We start from the raw sequence: 19,468 nt of genomic DNA on the forward strand, positions 1-19,468 counted from the left end.
AAGAGAAAGCTGAGGTAGAGAAGTTAAATAATTCATCTAAATTTGCCACATGGTTGCTAAGTTGCAGAGCCAACCGAGGAACCTAGATCTCTGTCTCCAGTGTCATGCTACTTCTGTTGCCCATTACTGTCTGAGTAGGCCACTAAAATGAATACTTCTAGAACTCCCTGCTTACCACTATACATCTGGACTACTGGAATGGATTCTTAACCTCTGTCCTTTTCACTCTTTTATTTCATCCTCCTGGCCTACCAGTGCACTTATCCAATTCCCTCAATACCCATTAGCTCAAGGCCACGCATTAAAGTGTTCAACCCTATTTCCCTTCTCCTCCCTGGAAGGAGTCTACTCCATCCAGGCTATTGACCGCCCACACATATAACTGTTATTCAGGCTTCACACATTTCTTTCACCTGAAAAGAATGCCGGCTGATACCCTCCTCCCACAGCCATTCAAACCACAGACTTTGTCTAAGACCTACATCCAGGTTCACCTTCTTCCTGGAACCCTGCACGCTTAGCTACAGTACATCTCTCCCCACCCCCTCACCCCCCACCCTCAGCTCTGAACTACAGTAGCACTTACATACTGAATGATTTCTACGCCACCTCACAGTTTCTCTAGGCAGCAGCTGGTCACGTGTCTGATTTTCTCAGCGGGATATTGTAAGTTCCTTCCCAGGTCCAGGCCGCTGAATCTTTCATGTTCTTGCATTTCACAGACACCAGCACATCAGAGAGACTCAATAAATATCTATAGATTTTTTAACCGCTCTCTTTCTGGGGAAAGGAAAAAGACAAAAAAAGAAAGGAAGGAAAGGATGAAGATTACTCTCTGACCATTTCTCAACAGTACACAAAGCTCTGAGGAGGGGAAATTAGATGTCGAAAACATGACAGATTGCAAATACATGGAAGCCTACAAAAGGTATATATTGTGTTTATGTTTTTGGACTCATCTAATATGGTACAGAACAAACTTTCCCAAAGTACCCTTCAAAAGATGATAATGGTTGCATGAGAAAAAAACCTGTTTCAGGATCAAGTAAGTTTAGGTAATATGTGTTAAATGACATTAAACAGGTTTCTTTGCTGTGGAACTTATAGTTTTTGGTAGGTTCATGTCCATTACAAAGGACAGCAAAGAGACTACAAATATAACATTTCCCAAACTTGTTTGACTACACAATTCTTTTGGTAAGAAGAATCTTATAAGAGTAATAATCAGTTGAACATTCTTTGGGAAATATTAGAATGAACTTCCCAGTAACCTCATAGTAAGTGGTGTTCTTTTATTAACCCGTGACTTACCTTATACATATTTTTTATACACAGTGATTTGACATGATTGGTGTGGTCTTATGAAGGCTATTCTAGATCGTAGATTCCTTGTTAATATTCAGCCCAGAACTGGTTAATGGTTGGGTGTTGATGGTAATGATAGGAAAAGTAATTGGTTAAGGATTGAGAACCTGTGAGAGAAGAAGAAACCTTTCATGTGTTAAATGCCTTATTGCAGATTAACTTATTTAAACAACCTCATATGGTGAGTCAGAATAATAATTGCTATTGATTGAGTACCTACTATAAGTCAGATATGGCCCTTGGGATTTTTCATGCATTTTTAAATGCATTTCTCATAAAACTTCCCAACTTACTTATAAAGGTTTGGATATTTAAATGGCTAATTTAATATAACACAACTAGAACAATGGCAAAACCAGAATTCAAATTCTGGGTGACTCCAAAAGCCATGCTCTTTTTGATCTGTCATACTACCCCTGGTAGGGAACTCTATAGGTTGTAGATTCTTGTACATGTGTAAAAAACTTTCCTGTCCAAATCTAAATATCCCTAGATACTCTCATACACCTAGAAAACTAATTTCTTTTAATTAAGTTTGTGCATGGACCAAACTTTTTACAAGTATGCAAGCCAAGTATTCCTAATGTGGTCCTGAGTTCTGAAACTGGCTCTGTATTATGCATACATTTAACAAATGCAGGTTTACCAGTAGGCCAACATGGCTTCTCACTCACATGTTCTACTTATAGCACAAGTAGTGAGAACAAAAATTGGACATAATAAATTACCCTTCTGAGACTCTGTTTATAGCCTTAATGTTTAAAAGAGCCTACTGTTTCTTTGGACACATGTTGTGTAATTTTTTTTCCTAGCCCTGACTTCAATTCCTTTAAACGAAATGAGTGACCCTTTGGCATTACTTCTCTTAGGTATTTCACAATGAGGGGAGTAAGGAAACAAAGAGGGCAGCAGAGGTGCTGACTCTGAATGAAAGATTCTTGATGAAAACAAGTATTTTCTCCTCCCTATTCAGATAGGAATTCTCAACCTGGAGTCCATGGTGACTTCAGGGAAGTCAGTGAATACTTTGAAAATAAAAAAGTTGATCACACCGACTTGTGTCCAGTTTTCTAGGGAGGTTGGCATCAGATTCTCAAAGGTTTATTGAACTTCTGAAAAGGTTAAGAAGCACCGTGCCTTTTAAAGTACAAGAAATCAGGAGAACCTGGATGTCTCAGTCAGTTAAGTGTCCGACTTGGGCTCGGGTCACGATCTCACAGTTCATGGGTTCAGGCACCGCATTGAGCTCTGTGCTGACAGCTCAGAGTCTGAAGCCTGCTTCAGATTCTGTGTCTCCCTCTCTCTCTGCCCCCTTCCCCCACTCACACTCTTTCTCTCTTTCGCTCTCTCTCATAAATAAACATTAAAAAAAATTAAAGTGCAAGAAATCAAAAGATATACCTTCCACCAGTGTCTCCTTTATGGGCAATCATTTACAGAGGTCCTCTTTCCTTGTGAAACATCAGAACAAAGATCAGGAAATGAGGATGATGGAATGTGCAAGATAGAATAGTGAGCAAGGAATTAAGTAAAATTTTTACAGAAAATAAATATATCATATAATATAACTGGTCAATACAATATAAAGACTAAGAAGTGGTTCTTGGGGCGCCTGGGTGGCGCAGTCGGTTAAGCGTCCGACTTCAGCCAGGTCACGATCTCGCGGTCCGTGAGTTCGAGCCCCGCGTCGGGCTCTGGGCTGATGGCTCGGAGCCTGGAGCCTGTTTCCGATTCTGTGTCTCCCTCTCTCTCTGCCCCTCCCCCGTTCATGCTCTGTCTCTCTCTGTCCCCCAAAAAATAAATAAACATTGAAAAAAAAAATTAAAAAAAAAAAGAAGTGGTTCTTAAGACAGGAAAGTCATGTTCTAAGGAAAACGTAGAAACGAAAAACCAACAGTGTGTGTATGTGTGTGTGTGTATGTGTGCACGCACGTGTGCGTGTGTGTGGCACAGGGATGGGAAAGCAGATGGGAATGTGATGATGGAGATGAAACAGTGAAAACATAGAATAATCACATGGAGAGGGGATAGACAGTATTTAATTTTGTTATATGGAGAGAGAAATATACATTTAAATGCGTCTGCTAGAAAGTAACATGAGCACTACAGATTGGCTAGACTTAGAATTAGCAAGAGTAAGTAGGAGATTCAGTATACCCGCAGTTTTAATTTACATTCTCCTGATCTTGGGAGGATGGCACATGACCTTTAGTTCATTCACCTGTTATCCCCAAGCTGCGTACTAGTGTATTGATGGGTTCTTTCAAAATTTCTTTTGATTTTGTAAAGATCATTTTATGTATGTATTACCATATCTATCATTTTAAGCATCATATTAACATTGCTCTCCAGAAAGACACCATGGTGTACTTAACCAAAGTTCTGGCAATGTTAGTTCCTGACATTCTTTATTTTTTTTTAATTGTTTGACATTTATTTATTTTTGAGAGACAGAGCACTAGTGAGGAGAAGGGGGAGCAGAGAGAAGGGTAGACAGAATCCAAAGCAGGCTCCAGGCTCTGAGCTGTCAGCACAGAGCCCAACGCGGGACTCGAACTCATGGACCATGAGATCATGACCTGAGCCGAAGCTGGCCACTTAACCGACTGAGCCACCCAGGCACTCCCGTTCCTGACATTCTTTAAAAACAGACAAGTAGGAGAGGTAGAAAGCAGTAGACTGAGCCTAAGAGATAGGTAGAGATGAATATATCTAGAGAGCCATACCCAGGAAACTATTACTGCTTGAATATTACTTGCAAAGAAATTTTCTTTTTGTCATAATACATGTGTACTTATTGGTTATTTACTCACAAATATTTATTGAGTGCCTGTAAATGTCAGGGAATGGTGTATTTAAATAGCTTTCTTTTATTCTCCAATAGCCTACATGCTATCTCCTTTCAGAATGCTTTCTACAATATAGTATGCTTAAATCATCTCCAGTGTCAAAGTCTAGCTTTTCCTTGGATAAGGGACACACTCTTTTAGTCACCTTGTTTTTATAGACTCTAATAAAGTGCATGACACATAGTTGGTGCTAACCAAATGTTTGTTGAATTACTGCTGGTTGTAGAAGTCAATTGAAACCTAATATTGTGTTTATTTCATTATAAAAATTCTACTAGAGCCTTAGATGGCATTAGAGAAAAAAAAAACAACAATAGATGGTAGGAAGACAAAGGAAAAAAAGAAACCTCACAAAACCATGTACATCTTCCCTTTGGAGGTTTCTGGAAGTACTAAGTGAAATTTTATATATTTCATAAGATTTTAAAAAACTTCAAAACAAGAACTTGATGTCAGTAATACACTTGGCAATGAGAGCAGCTTGCCACTAGCAAGGCTCTGCTTAAACCTGTTACATGTATACATTGAAAGTGAATCCAATCCCTTCATGTATTTCCCATCAGATAAAGTGTATAGAAGGAAAAAAAAAAAAAAAACATAAGTCAGCAAAAGTTAGAGCTAACCTGGACAAATCTTCTACTGTAGCAAACTCAGGGAGTAACTCCCTTGAAGCAATACATGGTGAAATAGGAATCATTTTCCTCCAGTTCTACCTACTTTAGACACTATTAACTCCATCCTTAGGAACAAAGAGGGAATTTTGGTGGGAATTAGGATGGGAGAAGCTGAACCTGATTAGGAAGATACATGTATTTAAGTATTTGCTTTCTGAAGATATTTAGTGAAGTTTCTTTTTAACAAAAATCTGAATCAACTGTTAGTATTTATATTTATATTTTAATTAAATGTAAACAAATGGTACCCAAAGTGATTTTTTTTTTTGTACCTGTTCTCTTCATTTACACCAATAGGCCTGTCTAGGAATTATCACTAACTTACATGGACCTTTAATCATTCAAATACGGGCCATAAAAAAGAACCAATATCCACACAATTACACATCAGTTAGAATGGATCCTTTCATCTCAATAGTCAGCTTTGTTTTAAGTCATGGAGAAGAGTAATTGGCTGAACGTTTCCCAAGAAAACCACCTCAGCCTCTAGCTAACTGCTGTGGCTCCGAGGCGATGACTTTTTTCCCCTTTTCAAAAGGAAGCTGCTGCTTCAGCATCTTCTCCGGGAGCCCCTGGCACTGTTTCAGGCCATGTGTCAGGGGAACCCTTGATTGCATCACAGTGACGGAAGCCTAGTGCTGGCCTGCAAGAATTGAGGACTGTTTGTTCACAGAAGATCCTGAGCAGAAACACGGGTGTGACATAGTTCAAGGGTGGCTTGAAAAAAACAAAAAAACAAAAAAAACAAAAAACAAAAAATGAGCACTGCTGTAAGAGGGGACTTCCAAGAGCTCAAGCTATTTCTCTGTTGCTGTTTGATAGTCCTCTCCTAGCTTTGATGGGATTTAGCTAACAGTTGTTCCTTGGGCATTTTTCTCCTTGCAGTTCCTTGACTTAGCAAGATTTTGGATGGTTGAAAAAAAAAAAACAAAACCTCTCATATAGTGTTTTCAAGTAGTGCCACACTGAATACTTTGGAGAGAAAGCATTTTATTAATGAATGCGGTGTATGTTCTTGGTAAAATCCAAAATTAAACTAGGTCACTGTTTTTGTCCTGCTAGCTGTCGATGACGTTTAGGTGTGTTGTTTGGTATGGTGACTCAATTTCCTGTAGGATAGCTGGCAAGTCCACAGTGAGGTTTTTTTAGTGGGGATGAAAAGGTCAGTCACTCGATGTCTTAGAATATTTGGGGTTAAAATTCCTAAAAGTTAAGATTTAATAATGATCCTTAAAAATTGTGGCTGGCCATATTGCCTATAAACCTAGGAATTTGGAAAAAGTAGTATTCTTAGCTCTATGCTAATATCAGCAATAATTCCTTATTTGAACAACAGTTTTATAGAACAAACGTCTTTGCTCTGTCAGTAATTATTTTCTTGGTTATTGGTAGGTAGTGACCACTCTCTAAATTTATACAATGCATGCAGAAGTGGGTAGCACTTAACATATACATGTGTACCACACTATTATTGTACCCAAATGCTGATTGTCAAAATGGCTAATTTTTGATATGAACATAAAGTAGATCTTCTGAAATAAGTTTTCCCTCTTGTTGCTATTCTGCCTTCTTAAGGTCAAGTCCCATATTTAAGTGTATGATGTCTTGAAGCATTGAAACTTGACTGAATTACTTTTCCCCCATGATGATTAAAAAGTAAATACTGAAATATAATATGTGGCACCACATTCAGCTATGCCCAAGACCTGTATTTCTGAAAAGTTTGAGAAGTTGGTGAAGATGAGGAGAAGATTACTTACACTGGGAAGATCGCTTTGGGGCTCAGACTTTGAAAGATATGGAGTGAAGGGAGAGGAACATGGAAAACCAACCCTTAGAGGTGCGGAGAGAAGATTCCTGGCTTCTTTATGTTGCCAGTGACTGGAGAGATGGCAATGAACAATGGTTTTGCATCTCTAACCCACTGGATGTGCTTACTATAGACAACTCAACCTAAAATAAGTTAATTTCCTTTCTAAATGTCCTGCATCCTTATTTTATGCAGTAGAGGGGGAAAAAAGCAAAAACAAAATAAAACCATATAGTAGACATACTACCATTTCAACTAGGTTATTCTATACTTGCATATGGAAGGTATTAAGTAAAATGAAATTGTGTTATGGTCATAGGCTTAATTATTGTTTGTGATCCTTAGGGTATGGGATTACAAGGGACTTTGTACGTTGTGTCATGTTTCTCTTTTTCCATTTTTATAAGAATCATTTAATATTTTTATATTCTTATAATCAGGGAAAGGCTACACAGATAAAATACTTTATTTTTATTATTTTAAATTGTCTTTAAGGTTGTTACTTTTGTTAGGGGAAATAAAGGTCCAGTCTTACTCTTTAATTTACGTTGCAAGATTTAGGCAGCTGTTGGTGCACCTAAAGTATATATTTACAGAGATGGTGCTTAAAAGAAAAAGGAATAAAAAAGACAAATTTTAACCTAAGTCCCTAAAGTGAATACCAAACAGTCCAAGAATCCTTGATAACGATGAGCCATGTAGCAGATGTAGCAAATACTTTGAAAGTTATTCTAACTTTTGCAAATGCTGTATTAAAACCTATCTGGTAAATCCCAGGAGCCAAGATTCAGTGTGCGAAGTTCTTTGTTGTCCCACTGATCTTTTATGGAGTCTAAATTTCAAGGGCAGAATTTCTTCTCCTTCAATTCCTGTAGATTTGAAGACAAAGAAAAGGGATCTCACCGACTTCACTTAAGCTTTTCAGTGTAGTCTTTGTAATTGACAAGGACCAAGTTTTTTAAGATGCGACTCTGGAGTTTGGATTATTTTCCCCCCTGAAAGTTTTGTTTATCTGCTTGCTAATGCAGTAAAGTTGTCTGCAATTGATCCTTTTATGTAGTCTGCCTGTGGTCCCTAGGGTCAGCTTTTGTAAATGGAACCAGCTTCCATATGATACCTTTGGATATGGTCTTTTCATTTTCTCACCTTTGTAGTTTTTTGTGCGCAGGGTGGGCAGAAACACCCTTCCAGGCTTCTTCCTTTGGCATTACAAGATCATCCTGGTCTCTGATTTGCAGTCCCAAGCACGGAGGAAGCATGTATGCAGGACATGTGTCACCTGCCCATATTATATGGGCATTCACATTGCTGTTCCTTTAAGAGTACTCTTAGTTCTCAGCGTGAAAATACAGCATATTGTCAAATCTGTAAATTCTAAAGCCTCCAACATTGTTTTTGTTTGCTTCTTTATGTCCACGCCAAAATGTAGAGGCCTGGTACTTAGCAGGGGCCGGGCTGCGTACTGAAAGAGTCTGGTTTCAACAGAAAGAATTTTATTCCCCTAACTACCCTGTCCCCTTGAAGCAGGTAAATCCTAAGTCTTCAGAAACGAAGCTTCAAGAATCCTAAAACCCAAGCCCACAAAAAACGATCGCGCGGGTCCTAAATAACCTTGTTTGTGCCGCCCGTCGGACTCTCCCGCGAAACCTCGCAGGTGGCAGCCGACGGTGGAGACGTGGAGGCTGGGGCAGTCGGGGCGACCGGGAGGGGCGCGCGGGGTCCCCATGGGGCAGGTGCGCGGCCGCGCGCCCGCGCGCGCGTGCGCGCCAGGTCCCGCCTGAGCCCCGCGGCGGGCGCGACCCCGGGCGGCAGGCGCTCCACGCCGGGTTTTGGGCCGCTCCCCCTCGCGCAGCCCCACAGCAGCCCCACAGACACACGAGCTCGCGTCCGCGCCTCCCGAACTCGGCTTCAAAGCGAGCGGCGCCGGGCTGCGCGGGGTGATGCCCCGGCGAGGCGGCGGGGCTGTCGGGACTGGGGCTTCGGGGAAGGCGGCGGCGGGGGGCGCGGGCGGGCCTTGGCAGTTGGCAGGCTCCTCGTCAGGGAGCTGAGGAGGGGCCAGGCGGCGGCGGCGAGGACCGCGAGGGGCGTGAGGGGGAGTGTTCCCGGAAAGCCGCGGCGATGGAGCGGCGCTGCGCCGGGCGCCGGGGGAGTTGAGAAAGAAAACAGGAAACGTGGTGGCCGCGCACCCCGCCGCGGCTGATTCATTCTCGTCGTGAGAAGGCTCGGCGGGCGGAGCGGGAGCGGGGACGCCGCTCGGGCCGGCCGGCGACGAGACCCGGCCGTGGACCGGGCGCTCCCGCCGCGGGGCTGGCCCAGAGGCGCGCGCGCCGCCCCCTTCGCCAGCCTCCCGGGGCCGGCACTCGGGCCCGCCGCACCGTCGAAGAGTCGCGCCGTGAGGTTTTTGTCCGTGCCTCCGTGTAAAAGTTGGCCTGCCGCGCTTCGTGCGCCCTCCCCGGACGCGGGACTGAGACGCCGAGCTGGAGCAACCGTGCTTCCCCGAGGCCGGCCGCCCCGCTAGCTGAGCCTCGGCCCCCAGCGCGGTGCCAGGCTCGGCACTATGAAGGAGCAGCCCTCATGTGCGGGCACCGGGCGTCCGAGCATGGCGGGGTACGGCAGGATGGCCCCCTTTGAACTCGTTGGCGGCCCCGTGAAGCGCTTGAGAACTGAGTCCCCCTTTCCCTATCTCTTCGCAGAGGAGGCCTACCAGAAACTGGCCAGCGAGACCCTGGAGGAGCTGGACTGGTGTCTGGACCAGCTAGAGACCCTGCAGACGAGGCACTCTGTCAGTGAGATGGCCTCCAACAAGGTAAGCCCTGGCTCGGCCTCTCACCGAGGCCCCTAGACTGGCGGTTCCCACGCCGGTGAATTCGCCAGCCCCTGTGGTCCTGAGAAAGACGTGCAGGGATTTTGTCACGCTGCATGGTGGCTGTTCTGCTCCCTTGAAGGGAGGTTCCTGATTCTGTGCCTTCCCTGTCTCTTACGTTCACTCCACACAAAGCAAACATTTTGCAGAAGCAACTTTGACATAGTTTGACTGCAGTACTCCCAGGACACAGTGAGTGGGGGGGCGGGGGGGGTTTCTTGGATGGGAGGGCAGTGGGCTTGTAAGTGACACTTTGCCCTTGCAGCAGAAACCCAGGCGGGTCAGTTGGCAATGCATGCTTAAGGGTATTCTTGGGATTCCCGGTTGGAAATAGAGTTGCTGGAGGTCAGTGAAACCTCTAGGATGTCACTACCTACGGCACTCACACTCCGAGTTCCCTGAACTTAGAACTTCACCTCTCCTTTATCTAGATGTCATGGTACGTTGTGAGAACTGAGCCTTTATGTGTTCACTTAGCCTTCGGTGTCCACAGGAAATGTCAGGAAACTTAGAAAGTTCGTTAGGATCATTACCTTTGCTTTCATGAATCTTGGACAGACACCCAGTTTTCTGAGGTCATATAGTTACAGTGATGTTTCAATGGGTCGTTTGTGTCATATGCCGAAGTGCTGGTCTTGATGGCCAATGGAGTTTGGGGGACTGAGAAGTCACCTTCAGCCTGAGACAGCCTTAAAGCAAGGTATAGTGTTATCGGTTTTACTCTATTTTTTGGAATTCCTGTGTTTTTTTGTCTTTAGTTATGTAAGGAAACAATTGGGATGTTGTATGTGTTTAATGACTATTTGGCTCAGGATAGGAAAGGAGGCACATTCACATTGGGTGCAGATGACTGAGGGAGTCAACCAGTAAAAACTGGTAACTTTGTGTGGCAGTTAGAAACAGTTGTCCCTTAAAGACATTTAAACATCTTTGGCCACCTATTTACAAGGTCAGGAAGGTTATACCATTTTATGGTTTATCTTTGTGCAGGTATCTTTAAACGAGTGATGCTTTTCCATAGCTTATTGTAGTTTTTATCCCACCTGTTTTTTTCCACAATCAGTGTTTTATAATATCATAGCATATCAGCCCCTTGATTGTCTTCTCTGTTGACAATGTTTATATAGATAGCGCTGTTTTCACAGTGAAAAGTTAGCTTCAAATAAAATAAAGAGACTCCTCACACACTGTCTATAGGCACTAACCTACCCATAAGCATGCTGACCTAACCCACATGCACAGTGTTGGTCAAATCTGGGTTTTATGGTTGTTTGGGATTTTGGTTTTTGTTATTTGGGCCTCAGTTAGAAATTTGGTATGGCTTCTCATCAGAATAACCCATCATTGCTCTCTTACTCCCTGCTGTGGTATCAGGTGCCATTGTGCTCAGCTGGCTAACAAATTCTTAGTTCATTGATTAATTTTATGATATACGAATCTTTTTTTTTTTTTTTTAATAATTTGACTCATAATAGCAGTAGACTATGCCTAGTATCTTCAGCGTCCTACATGCTGAATGGGACCATTCTGCAGTGGGGTTGAGTTCTTAATTCTCTTGTCTGATTAACTGTACATAAAAAAAAGAAGAGCAGAATCTGAAGGCACCTCAAGGGATATGCACACATTTACTTATGTTTTCAAGATGATTTGACAGTACTTTTTCAGAGAAATGATCCTGAGCGGCTATAATTACTTTCCCCAGAAATCCATACTCTTAATGATGAGACCTGTGTTTGAATTTAAAAATTAACTTGAAATCTAATAATGTGTTATAAGTGACAGCAGCTGACAAGTAACTAGTTTATCTATACTTCAAGATTTTAAAAAATACAGCTCTAGGTCATAGTAATTGATCAAAATGATTTCTTTCTTTATGGCACCAAATAAGACAGGAATATATATTTTTTAATCTTCGTTGTGAAGGCACCCAATTAAACTTTGAGTTAATTTATAGATTTAGTTTAAAAGGTGTGTTTATTTGGTTGAAATGAAATGCAGGTTAAGTGAGAAAAGACGTTTCAAAAAGGTAGTGATTCTAGCTGTTTGTGTCTTGTGGTTGAAAGATTATTGACAGGACACTTATTTTTAACATTAAAAAAACTCAACTTGGCTGAAGCTGTTGGTTAACCTTTTAATTTCTTAGCTATCCATTTCCTTTCTTTAACCCATTCGTTTTTAAAAGAATGCTACACTTGTGAAACTTTTTGTGGGTGAAAAAGGATTAACAGAAGGAAAAAAGAGCTCTTGGTGAATGTTGTATAGTCAGTCACCCTTCTGCTTGATAACAAGGGCAGGAATAAGTCCCATCCACATGAGCTGTAAACTGAGTGGGAGCAGCTGATCTTAAGGTCCCCGTGATGCCCAACCTAAGTCTGAATTGGAGATGTGACAGCTTGCATCACATATCTCTTGAGGATGAATGAATACATCTGCAACATTGCTTTCTGGCTTTCAGTTGTGTTACTATCCATTATTTTAACATGCACTTCTTTGAACCAGCCAGTATTTTCTGGTTATTGTCTTTCTGCCTTTGAAAAATCCTGACATTTTTAGGTTTTCTTCTCACTTGGATTTTTTTTTATTTTAATAGTATAAAATAACAATAAAAATACTAGTAAGGTCATGAATTTTAAGTGATTATAGAAAGAGAATATTTATTGTAGAGATAGATTTGGGTATTATGAAGAAGGAAATTGATTTCTCCAACCCATTCAACCAGTTGGGTTAACAGATTATTTCTGTGTTTTTAAAAATCTTAATTAAAGAAATCCAAGTTATTTGCAGTTTTAAAATGGTGCTTCAGAAGCAACTACCTGTGTTTCCTGATTGCTGTTGTAATGTGCATAATACTTACGGATGCTACTGAGGCAGGAAAATTATTGAACTCTTGGCCAAGGCCAACGTTGACTGTAATACATGTAGGATGTTTGTACCAAGTAGGGTAGGAAACTCCAGATGGCATTTAATTTGAGTGATTAAAACTACAGCATTTACCCTCATAAGCACATTAATCTCCTTGAGATTTGTTCATATTTCCTTTGGAACCTCATTGCTACAGTTGAGGGAGGTTTTGGTAAGGTCTCAAAGCTTTGTAAGCAGACAGACCTGGAAGTTAAATCTTGGTTTTGTTCCTTGCTAGCTGACGTACATTAGAAAAATGACTTCAATTTTTTAGCTTCAGTTTACTTTGTATAAGATCAGCACAATAATATCCATTTGAAAGGTTAATGTAAGAGTTTGACTATGTATATGTATATATATGTATATATATGTGTGTGTGTGTATATATATAACAGCCTAGCTCATAAATAGTTTGTGATAGTAGGCACTATACCTGTTATTACTGGTATTAATATTTAAGATTTAGGTAAAACTTCCTTGATTGTTTTCTTGGCCAAAATATGTTTTGTTTTTTTTTTTACCATTCAGTTGTAATTTTTGCTTGACATTTTAAGTTTCATGGATTGTTATAATGCAGTCCTTAGATAACAGTCTTTAGTACACATGTCTGTGTTATTTTAAAATGCTTAGATAATACACAGTTTTTGGTATAGTATTCATATAAACATTTTGAACTTCAAATTAGAAGTGTAGTCTCTTCTTAAGTTCCAGTTACAGAATCCAGACAGAAGTGCTAAATAGTTTTTCTCTTTTACTCTAAAACTAAAAACACAGCGCTTACTAATTCTTGGAGCATGTTAAACATAAATGGACTTGGTGGAAACATTTCCATTCTTTTGTACAGAATTTGCAAAGCTAAAATACCTTATTTTGTACAGAATTTGCAAAGCTAAAATACCTCATTAGACTGTTTTTAAGGCAGGATAGTTTCACAGTGTTTTTGGCTACCTTTCCCTCAAGGAAAGTACTTGAGGATGTGAGGAGGTCAGGCCAAGAGTCTAAGCTTCAGGACTTTCAAAGATCATGCTATGGAACCCTGTCACTTCATCCTCCTGTGACCTAATAATACATATTTCAGAAGGCCTTCAGTGTCTCTGTGAGTGCAGTGATGTTTAAAAGAGAAAACAAAATCATTTTGATTTCCTCCTAAAATATACCACTATAAAAATATATTTTGTTTCTCCTCTCTAATTTGGGGGCAGTTTCGAGGCTTGGCATTGCTGGAAACGGCCGTGCTTCAAGCTGTGAGTCTCTTGAAGTTAGCATTCAAGCATCCTTCCAAGAGACTTCAGGTTTTTCTTTAGTTAATTCTAGATATGCATAAGCCAGCTTTGCAAATGCGGTCATGACCTCTTTACAGAATTTATTTTGTCTATTTACTTTTTAACCAACGTCTCTATCATGTTTCTGTTGCCTATAAATTAATTGCTTTTTTGGGGTGCTTGTTCTTAGTTCTTCTGCTGTCTGCTCCCCCTGGTGCTTTTGAATAGTCAGTGCACACATAAAGTATACTAGAGCGTTCTGTGACTGCTGATATTTTTTCTTCTGGGCAAGAGAGATGCTGGAATGAATACAGAATGTTCATAGGAGTGGTTAAATCCTAAAATATTTCAGCATTACATGGATATAACTCTCAGAACAGAAATAAATGTTTAACTTTTGCTAAGAAAGAAGCTGAAAAGGCATTTTAATTTTATGAAGAGCAAATACCAAATAACACATATTTTCTACATTAAAATATTAAAATTTACTGATAGTGTCGTAAGAGGATTGTTGAGTTAAGATGGCTAACATAAAATCTTACATTTTAAAAGAAAGTATCTTCTATAACTATAGAAATTCAACTTTACTAATGTCTGGAGTTTGCTGTCTGCTTTTTCATCTACTTATTAAAAGTAGATGTGGCAAAGATTTAGGTAGTTTATATGCAGTGCCTTAAAGTTAATATGGAAGATTGAGAATGTTTATTTTTATGGTCACCATTAGGAAAAAAAAAACTTTTTTGCTTTTTTTTAAAGTAACAGTAGAAAGCAGGAAATACTTTTAACAGAAATTTTCATTTTTCATTGAATAGTAAAGCCCTTACTTAATTTTAATGTTTAACTTAATAAAACACTAAACATTAAAACAAGTCTTAATTTGTCTCTATTGTCATCAACTCCATTTTTGTGTCAGTATTTAGTGTCAGTAAGCTTCAATATACCTAACATTTAATTATCAAAAACCTCCAATTTTTGTGATTCAGTAAATTAGTCATTACTAGAAAAATCACTTTCATTTATTACATTTTGATTTAATTATAGGATAGTGGTGACTTTGGCCTGAGAGCATAATGAACTATGTCCTTTTTTTTTTTTTTTTAATTTCAAAGCAAGAATAAAACACTACTTTTTCAAAGCTGTGGTCAGATTAAACAAACTCTTTTCCCAAGTAATAAGGATGATAGACAATGCTATTGTTCAATTTAAGAAGATCCCTCTGAGAGTCACACAGATTGTAGCTATTACTTAAGATACACACATATGGCAGATACGAAATGTTGATAATGTAATGATTTTCAGATTATCCCGAAAGTATGTAGAATCTAATTTTCTCTTTTATAGAAAGAGGCCAACCGTTTAAAACTGGAAATAGCTAGAGTTTATTTTGTGATGGCCTAGCTTTGCTGAGATAGTAGGGCCGTGCCTGGCTAATCGTGATCATTCAGTTGGCACTATTAGTCTCAGATGTTTATCAGAAATAGAGAGAATGGGCAACCCTTTATTTTAATATTCACAGTTGTTTTAAGAGACATTTTAAGAAGTTATTTTATTTACACTGAGAACGGGGACAGGATTTCTTTCTTAAACAACAAATACTTCTGTGATATTTATTAGAAAACTAGTTACACTGGATTACCAACTGCAGTAGTAACAGGTTTATTATTCTTTACACTTAAAGAATGCTTTATTTTTAATGAAGTATTTTTCATTGTTATCATTGGTTAGTGTTCTGGACTTTTTGTTATTGTTTTGCCATACTTTGTATATGATGAATGTGAGTGATACTTCCTCCCTTGCTTGCCAGTGTACACCAGTGATTCTTTATAGAGTGGAAAGAATATAGATTTTTTTTTCGTTAGGCAAGCTTGGTTTCACATTTCAGCTCTGCTGCTTCCGACCTAATATTTGGGGCAACAGGTGTCACTCCCTGAATCTCCACTTCCTCATTATACAGGGAGATAATAAAGGGGAAAATAAAATTGAAAGGTTGTTGACAGCATTCGATATAATGTATGCAAAGCTCACTTTGGTGCATATCACATACTGCATGCTCAACAAATTACATGTAATTTATTCTATGCCTAGCATATACTAAACAAGAGAGATAAAGAAAACCCTGTGTAATATATTCTTTGCAATGTAACAACATAATATTTCTTACAAGAAAAACCTGACCTTTTTATTCTGTCGTAAGTCTAAGTTAGTGTTGCTCAAAATTTGTGGTTTCTGTGTATATCAAATACGCTATATGTTGAAAGTTTTTATTTGAAGTATTTTTAAAATGTAAATACCCATCTGAGTGCTTCATTCTTAATCAAGGATATTTATGAAACCATGGGTTTGGTGTCCCAGCTATATTTTTTCCAATATACACTTTTTAACACACATTAAAATTAATTTGTGACAAAGTGAGAAAATGTTCACCCATGTACCACTTTAAAGCATTTTGCTTACCACTCACAGATGAGTATACTTTTGGATAGCCTAAGCAACAACAAGAACAATTTTAGGAGTCATCTTTAGTGAGAAAGATATGTTTTAAACAACCCATGGTTTGCCTTCTCTGCCATTAATGGGACCTCCCCACTGAAGGAGAAAATGCCAAACTTCATTAGCAGAAATCTCCCATTCATTAGAGATTCATTCCTCAGGCAGAATGGTCTGGATTTGCAGCACCCTTCTGTAGCTAGACTACCTGAGCTGGATTCACTCTCTGCCTTTTACTAGGTGCAAATTGGACAGCTTACCTTCTGTGCTTTGGTTTCCTCATCTGTTAAATAGTTGGTATGACGATTTAATGAATTAAAAGACAGTAATTGTCTAGACAGAGTCAGAAACATTGTAGATGCCCAATAGTGTTAAGTCTTTCGTTTCCATCCAGAAATTAATAGTGTCTTTCTTTTCTTATTTTGTGAGGTGAGGGCTAGAGAAGGTGTTTATTTGCTGTCTTGATACCTATACTTGTCATGAGCTTTTAAAAGGCAACAGTGGCCTAATGATGTTGATGTAAATCAAAGAATACTGTTGGAATGTTTCATTGGCTCTTCTCTCTCTCAGTGACTTTTCAAGTAGTTTAACTCTGTTTTCTTTGTGTAATTTTACAGTACAACTCCTCAAACTGACACGAAGTTTTATCATAATATCTAAAACTCCCTGGGTTTTAGAAATCTGAATAAAGTGTGGACTTCTGTTAATATTTCTAGGAAAAAGATAAAACAGTAGAGAATAGTCTATATGAGTACTTCCCTGTTAATCCTGTGAATGAGACTGAAAATAACCGAGACACAGACTCTCTTATTAATATTTAATGTTAAGAAAATCCTGTTAAGGACATGGCTTCCCATTGCACCTCTCAACATCTTAACCATCTGGTATGTACACAAATACTTGCTTGCTCTGTCAGCTGAGAAGGCCTAAAGAAATGGCACCCCAGTAGCAACAAACACACCCAGCACCCTCATCTTGGTTTCCATTCTCCCAACAAACCAGGACTCCTTGGAAAATATTTGACTCTGGAACTGGGGCAGGAAATGAGACAGGAGCATGTTGTCATGCCAGAAAGTAAGGAGGTGCTCAAACAAAACCCCACGTTGATGGGAGCATATCAGACGGACACAAGAGCAAACTAAAAGAGCTTCTGATTGCCAAATTCTGAAACAATTTGATCAAGAAAATAAACTATTATTGGATTGTAACCCAAAATAAAAAATACCCTTGTGTTAATACTGATAGATAGATAGATAGATAGATAGATAGATAGATAGATAGATAGATAAATAAGAATAGAAAAATCTGTGCAGAAGAATTCCACATAATTTACGTAGATATTCTGCTGTTAAGGAAGGAGAGCAAAACTCTCCCCTCCTGCAGGGTGGACTGTACATATTGACTCCCTTCCAAAAAGCACAGTATGGAAAAAGAATGACTCTATAATGGAGAGACCTGACACACACACACACACACACAGCTACCTCAGTCAGGTCATCAAAGTCAATATCAACAGTGATAAGTCAGGTTGTAGTATATACCCTTGATATGCTCTGATGAAAATAATTCTTTACATTTGTGGTCTTTCTACAAAAAACATATAACCCAACTCTCATCATGAGAAAAACATAAGATAATTCCTAACTAAGGGACATTCTACAAAACATCGGACTAGTTCTCCTCAAAACTGTCAAGGTTAACAAAAACAAAGAAAATCGGAGAAACCGTCACAACTAAGAGCCTACGTTACTAAATATAACGTGAGATCTTGGATAGGATCCTAGACTAGAAAGAGAGCATTATGTGAAAACTAAGGACATCTGATTAAAGTTTGGACTTCAGTTAATAATAATGTATCCGTGTTGGGAGCTCCTGGGTAGCTCAGTCGGTTAAGTGTCTGACTCTTGGTTTCAGCTCAGGTCATGATCTCATGTTTCTTGAGTTCAAGCCCCATATCAGGCTCTACCACTGATAGTGTGGATCCTGCTTGGGATTCTCTCTCTCTCCCTCTCTCTGCACCTACCCCACTGGTGCTCTCTCAAAATAAATAAACATAATAATAATAATAATAATAACAATAATAAATATAATAGTAATAATAATATAACGTATCAGTGTTGATTCAGCACCTGTGATAAATATGTCATAGTAATGTAGTGTTAATAGTGGGGGGAAATTGGATGAAGGGCATATGGGAACTCTCTGTACTTCACAGTTTTTCTATAAATCTAAAACTTTGCTAAAATAAAAAATTTATTAAACAAATCTTAACTGTCTTCTAAGGCCTATTTGGAATGTTGCCTCCTCCTTGAAGTTTTTTCTGTCCTCTCTTCTCCCATATCTCCCACCCTAGCCTCCCCTGATTAGGTGGTCATGTCTTTCTTAACTCCCTTAACTCTAAATACTGTAATATTTTTCTTAGTTTTACTGACATTATGTTGTACAGTAGGTTGTTAGTCTTACTCATTTTTCCAGCACCCATAGCATTAGACAGAAAGCCTTGTTAAGTAGGTGCTCAATAAATATTGGGTGAATCATATTAATGGTATTTTGGTCCTTGCAATGCAGCTTTAACTGTTTCTCCTCTCAGTGCTATAGAATCATTACTGATCAGTCCTCAGGGACTAAAGTTAATTTCAATTTTCTAAGCCCTAAAAACCCTCAAAGTTATTCTTTTATGGGTGTTAGCTTTAATTTTACTGTTTATCAGACCCTTTGCAAGGAAGTTACTGAAATTTGGTCAAAGAACTGAAGAAAATTTTCAGCTTAATGTCATTTGAGTCCAAATGTAAATTAATAAGTAAAATTATAATCTGTTCCTGTCTACCACAGTTTTGTGGTAGTTTTGGTAGTATTTAGCATGATCAGCATTTGAAAGCATTATTGTTAACTGTTATCCATTGTCCATCTCAGACTGAAACCTTATGTTTTAGAACTAAAAAAGTTAAAAGTGATCATTTGTCTCACTCATCTAGTGTACATTGGAAAATGAGGCCCAAAACTTATCCAGTTACACCGGGGTAGCTAAGGAATCTCCTGACTTCTTTTGTAGTTCACTTTTTAGAGGGTCTCAGCCTCATTTAGGATCAGAGCCTTTATCTTAACTCATAAATAGTGGGAAGGAGATTATACTTTTTTTTTAATTTGAATGTGTTAATAGAATACAAGCTATATTTCTTTTTTTTTTTTTTAATTTTAATTATTTTGAGAGAAAGAGTGAGCACAGGAGGGGCAGGAAAAGAGGGAGAGAGAGTGAA

At 39.1% G+C, this 19,468-nt stretch overlaps 1 protein-coding gene across 14 annotated transcripts in view; it reads left to right on the plus strand.

Moving 5' to 3' along the window:
- The window catches only part of PDE4D (phosphodiesterase 4D), a 1,391,688-nt gene that overhangs the window by 1,328,721 nt on the left and 43,499 nt on the right, over nt 1-19,468 (plus strand). For 13 of the 14 annotated variants that reach the window (XM_086700391.1, XM_086700383.1, XM_086700378.1 and 10 more), the window contains one exon: nt 9,392-9,504. In XM_086700391.1, coding sequence (XP_086556517.1) covers nt 9,392-9,504 — 113 coding nt within the window. Of the gene's footprint in view, nt 1-8,334; nt 9,306-9,391; nt 9,505-19,468 lie in introns of those variants that run through there. The other variant, XM_086700459.1, reaches the window with a different exon arrangement.

This window comes from Puma concolor, chromosome A1 (genome assembly GCF_028749965.1).
Source record: "Puma concolor isolate L17-30 chromosome A1, mPumCon1.1.hap2, whole genome shotgun sequence".
NCBI lineage: Eukaryota > Metazoa > Chordata > Mammalia > Carnivora > Felidae > Puma > Puma concolor.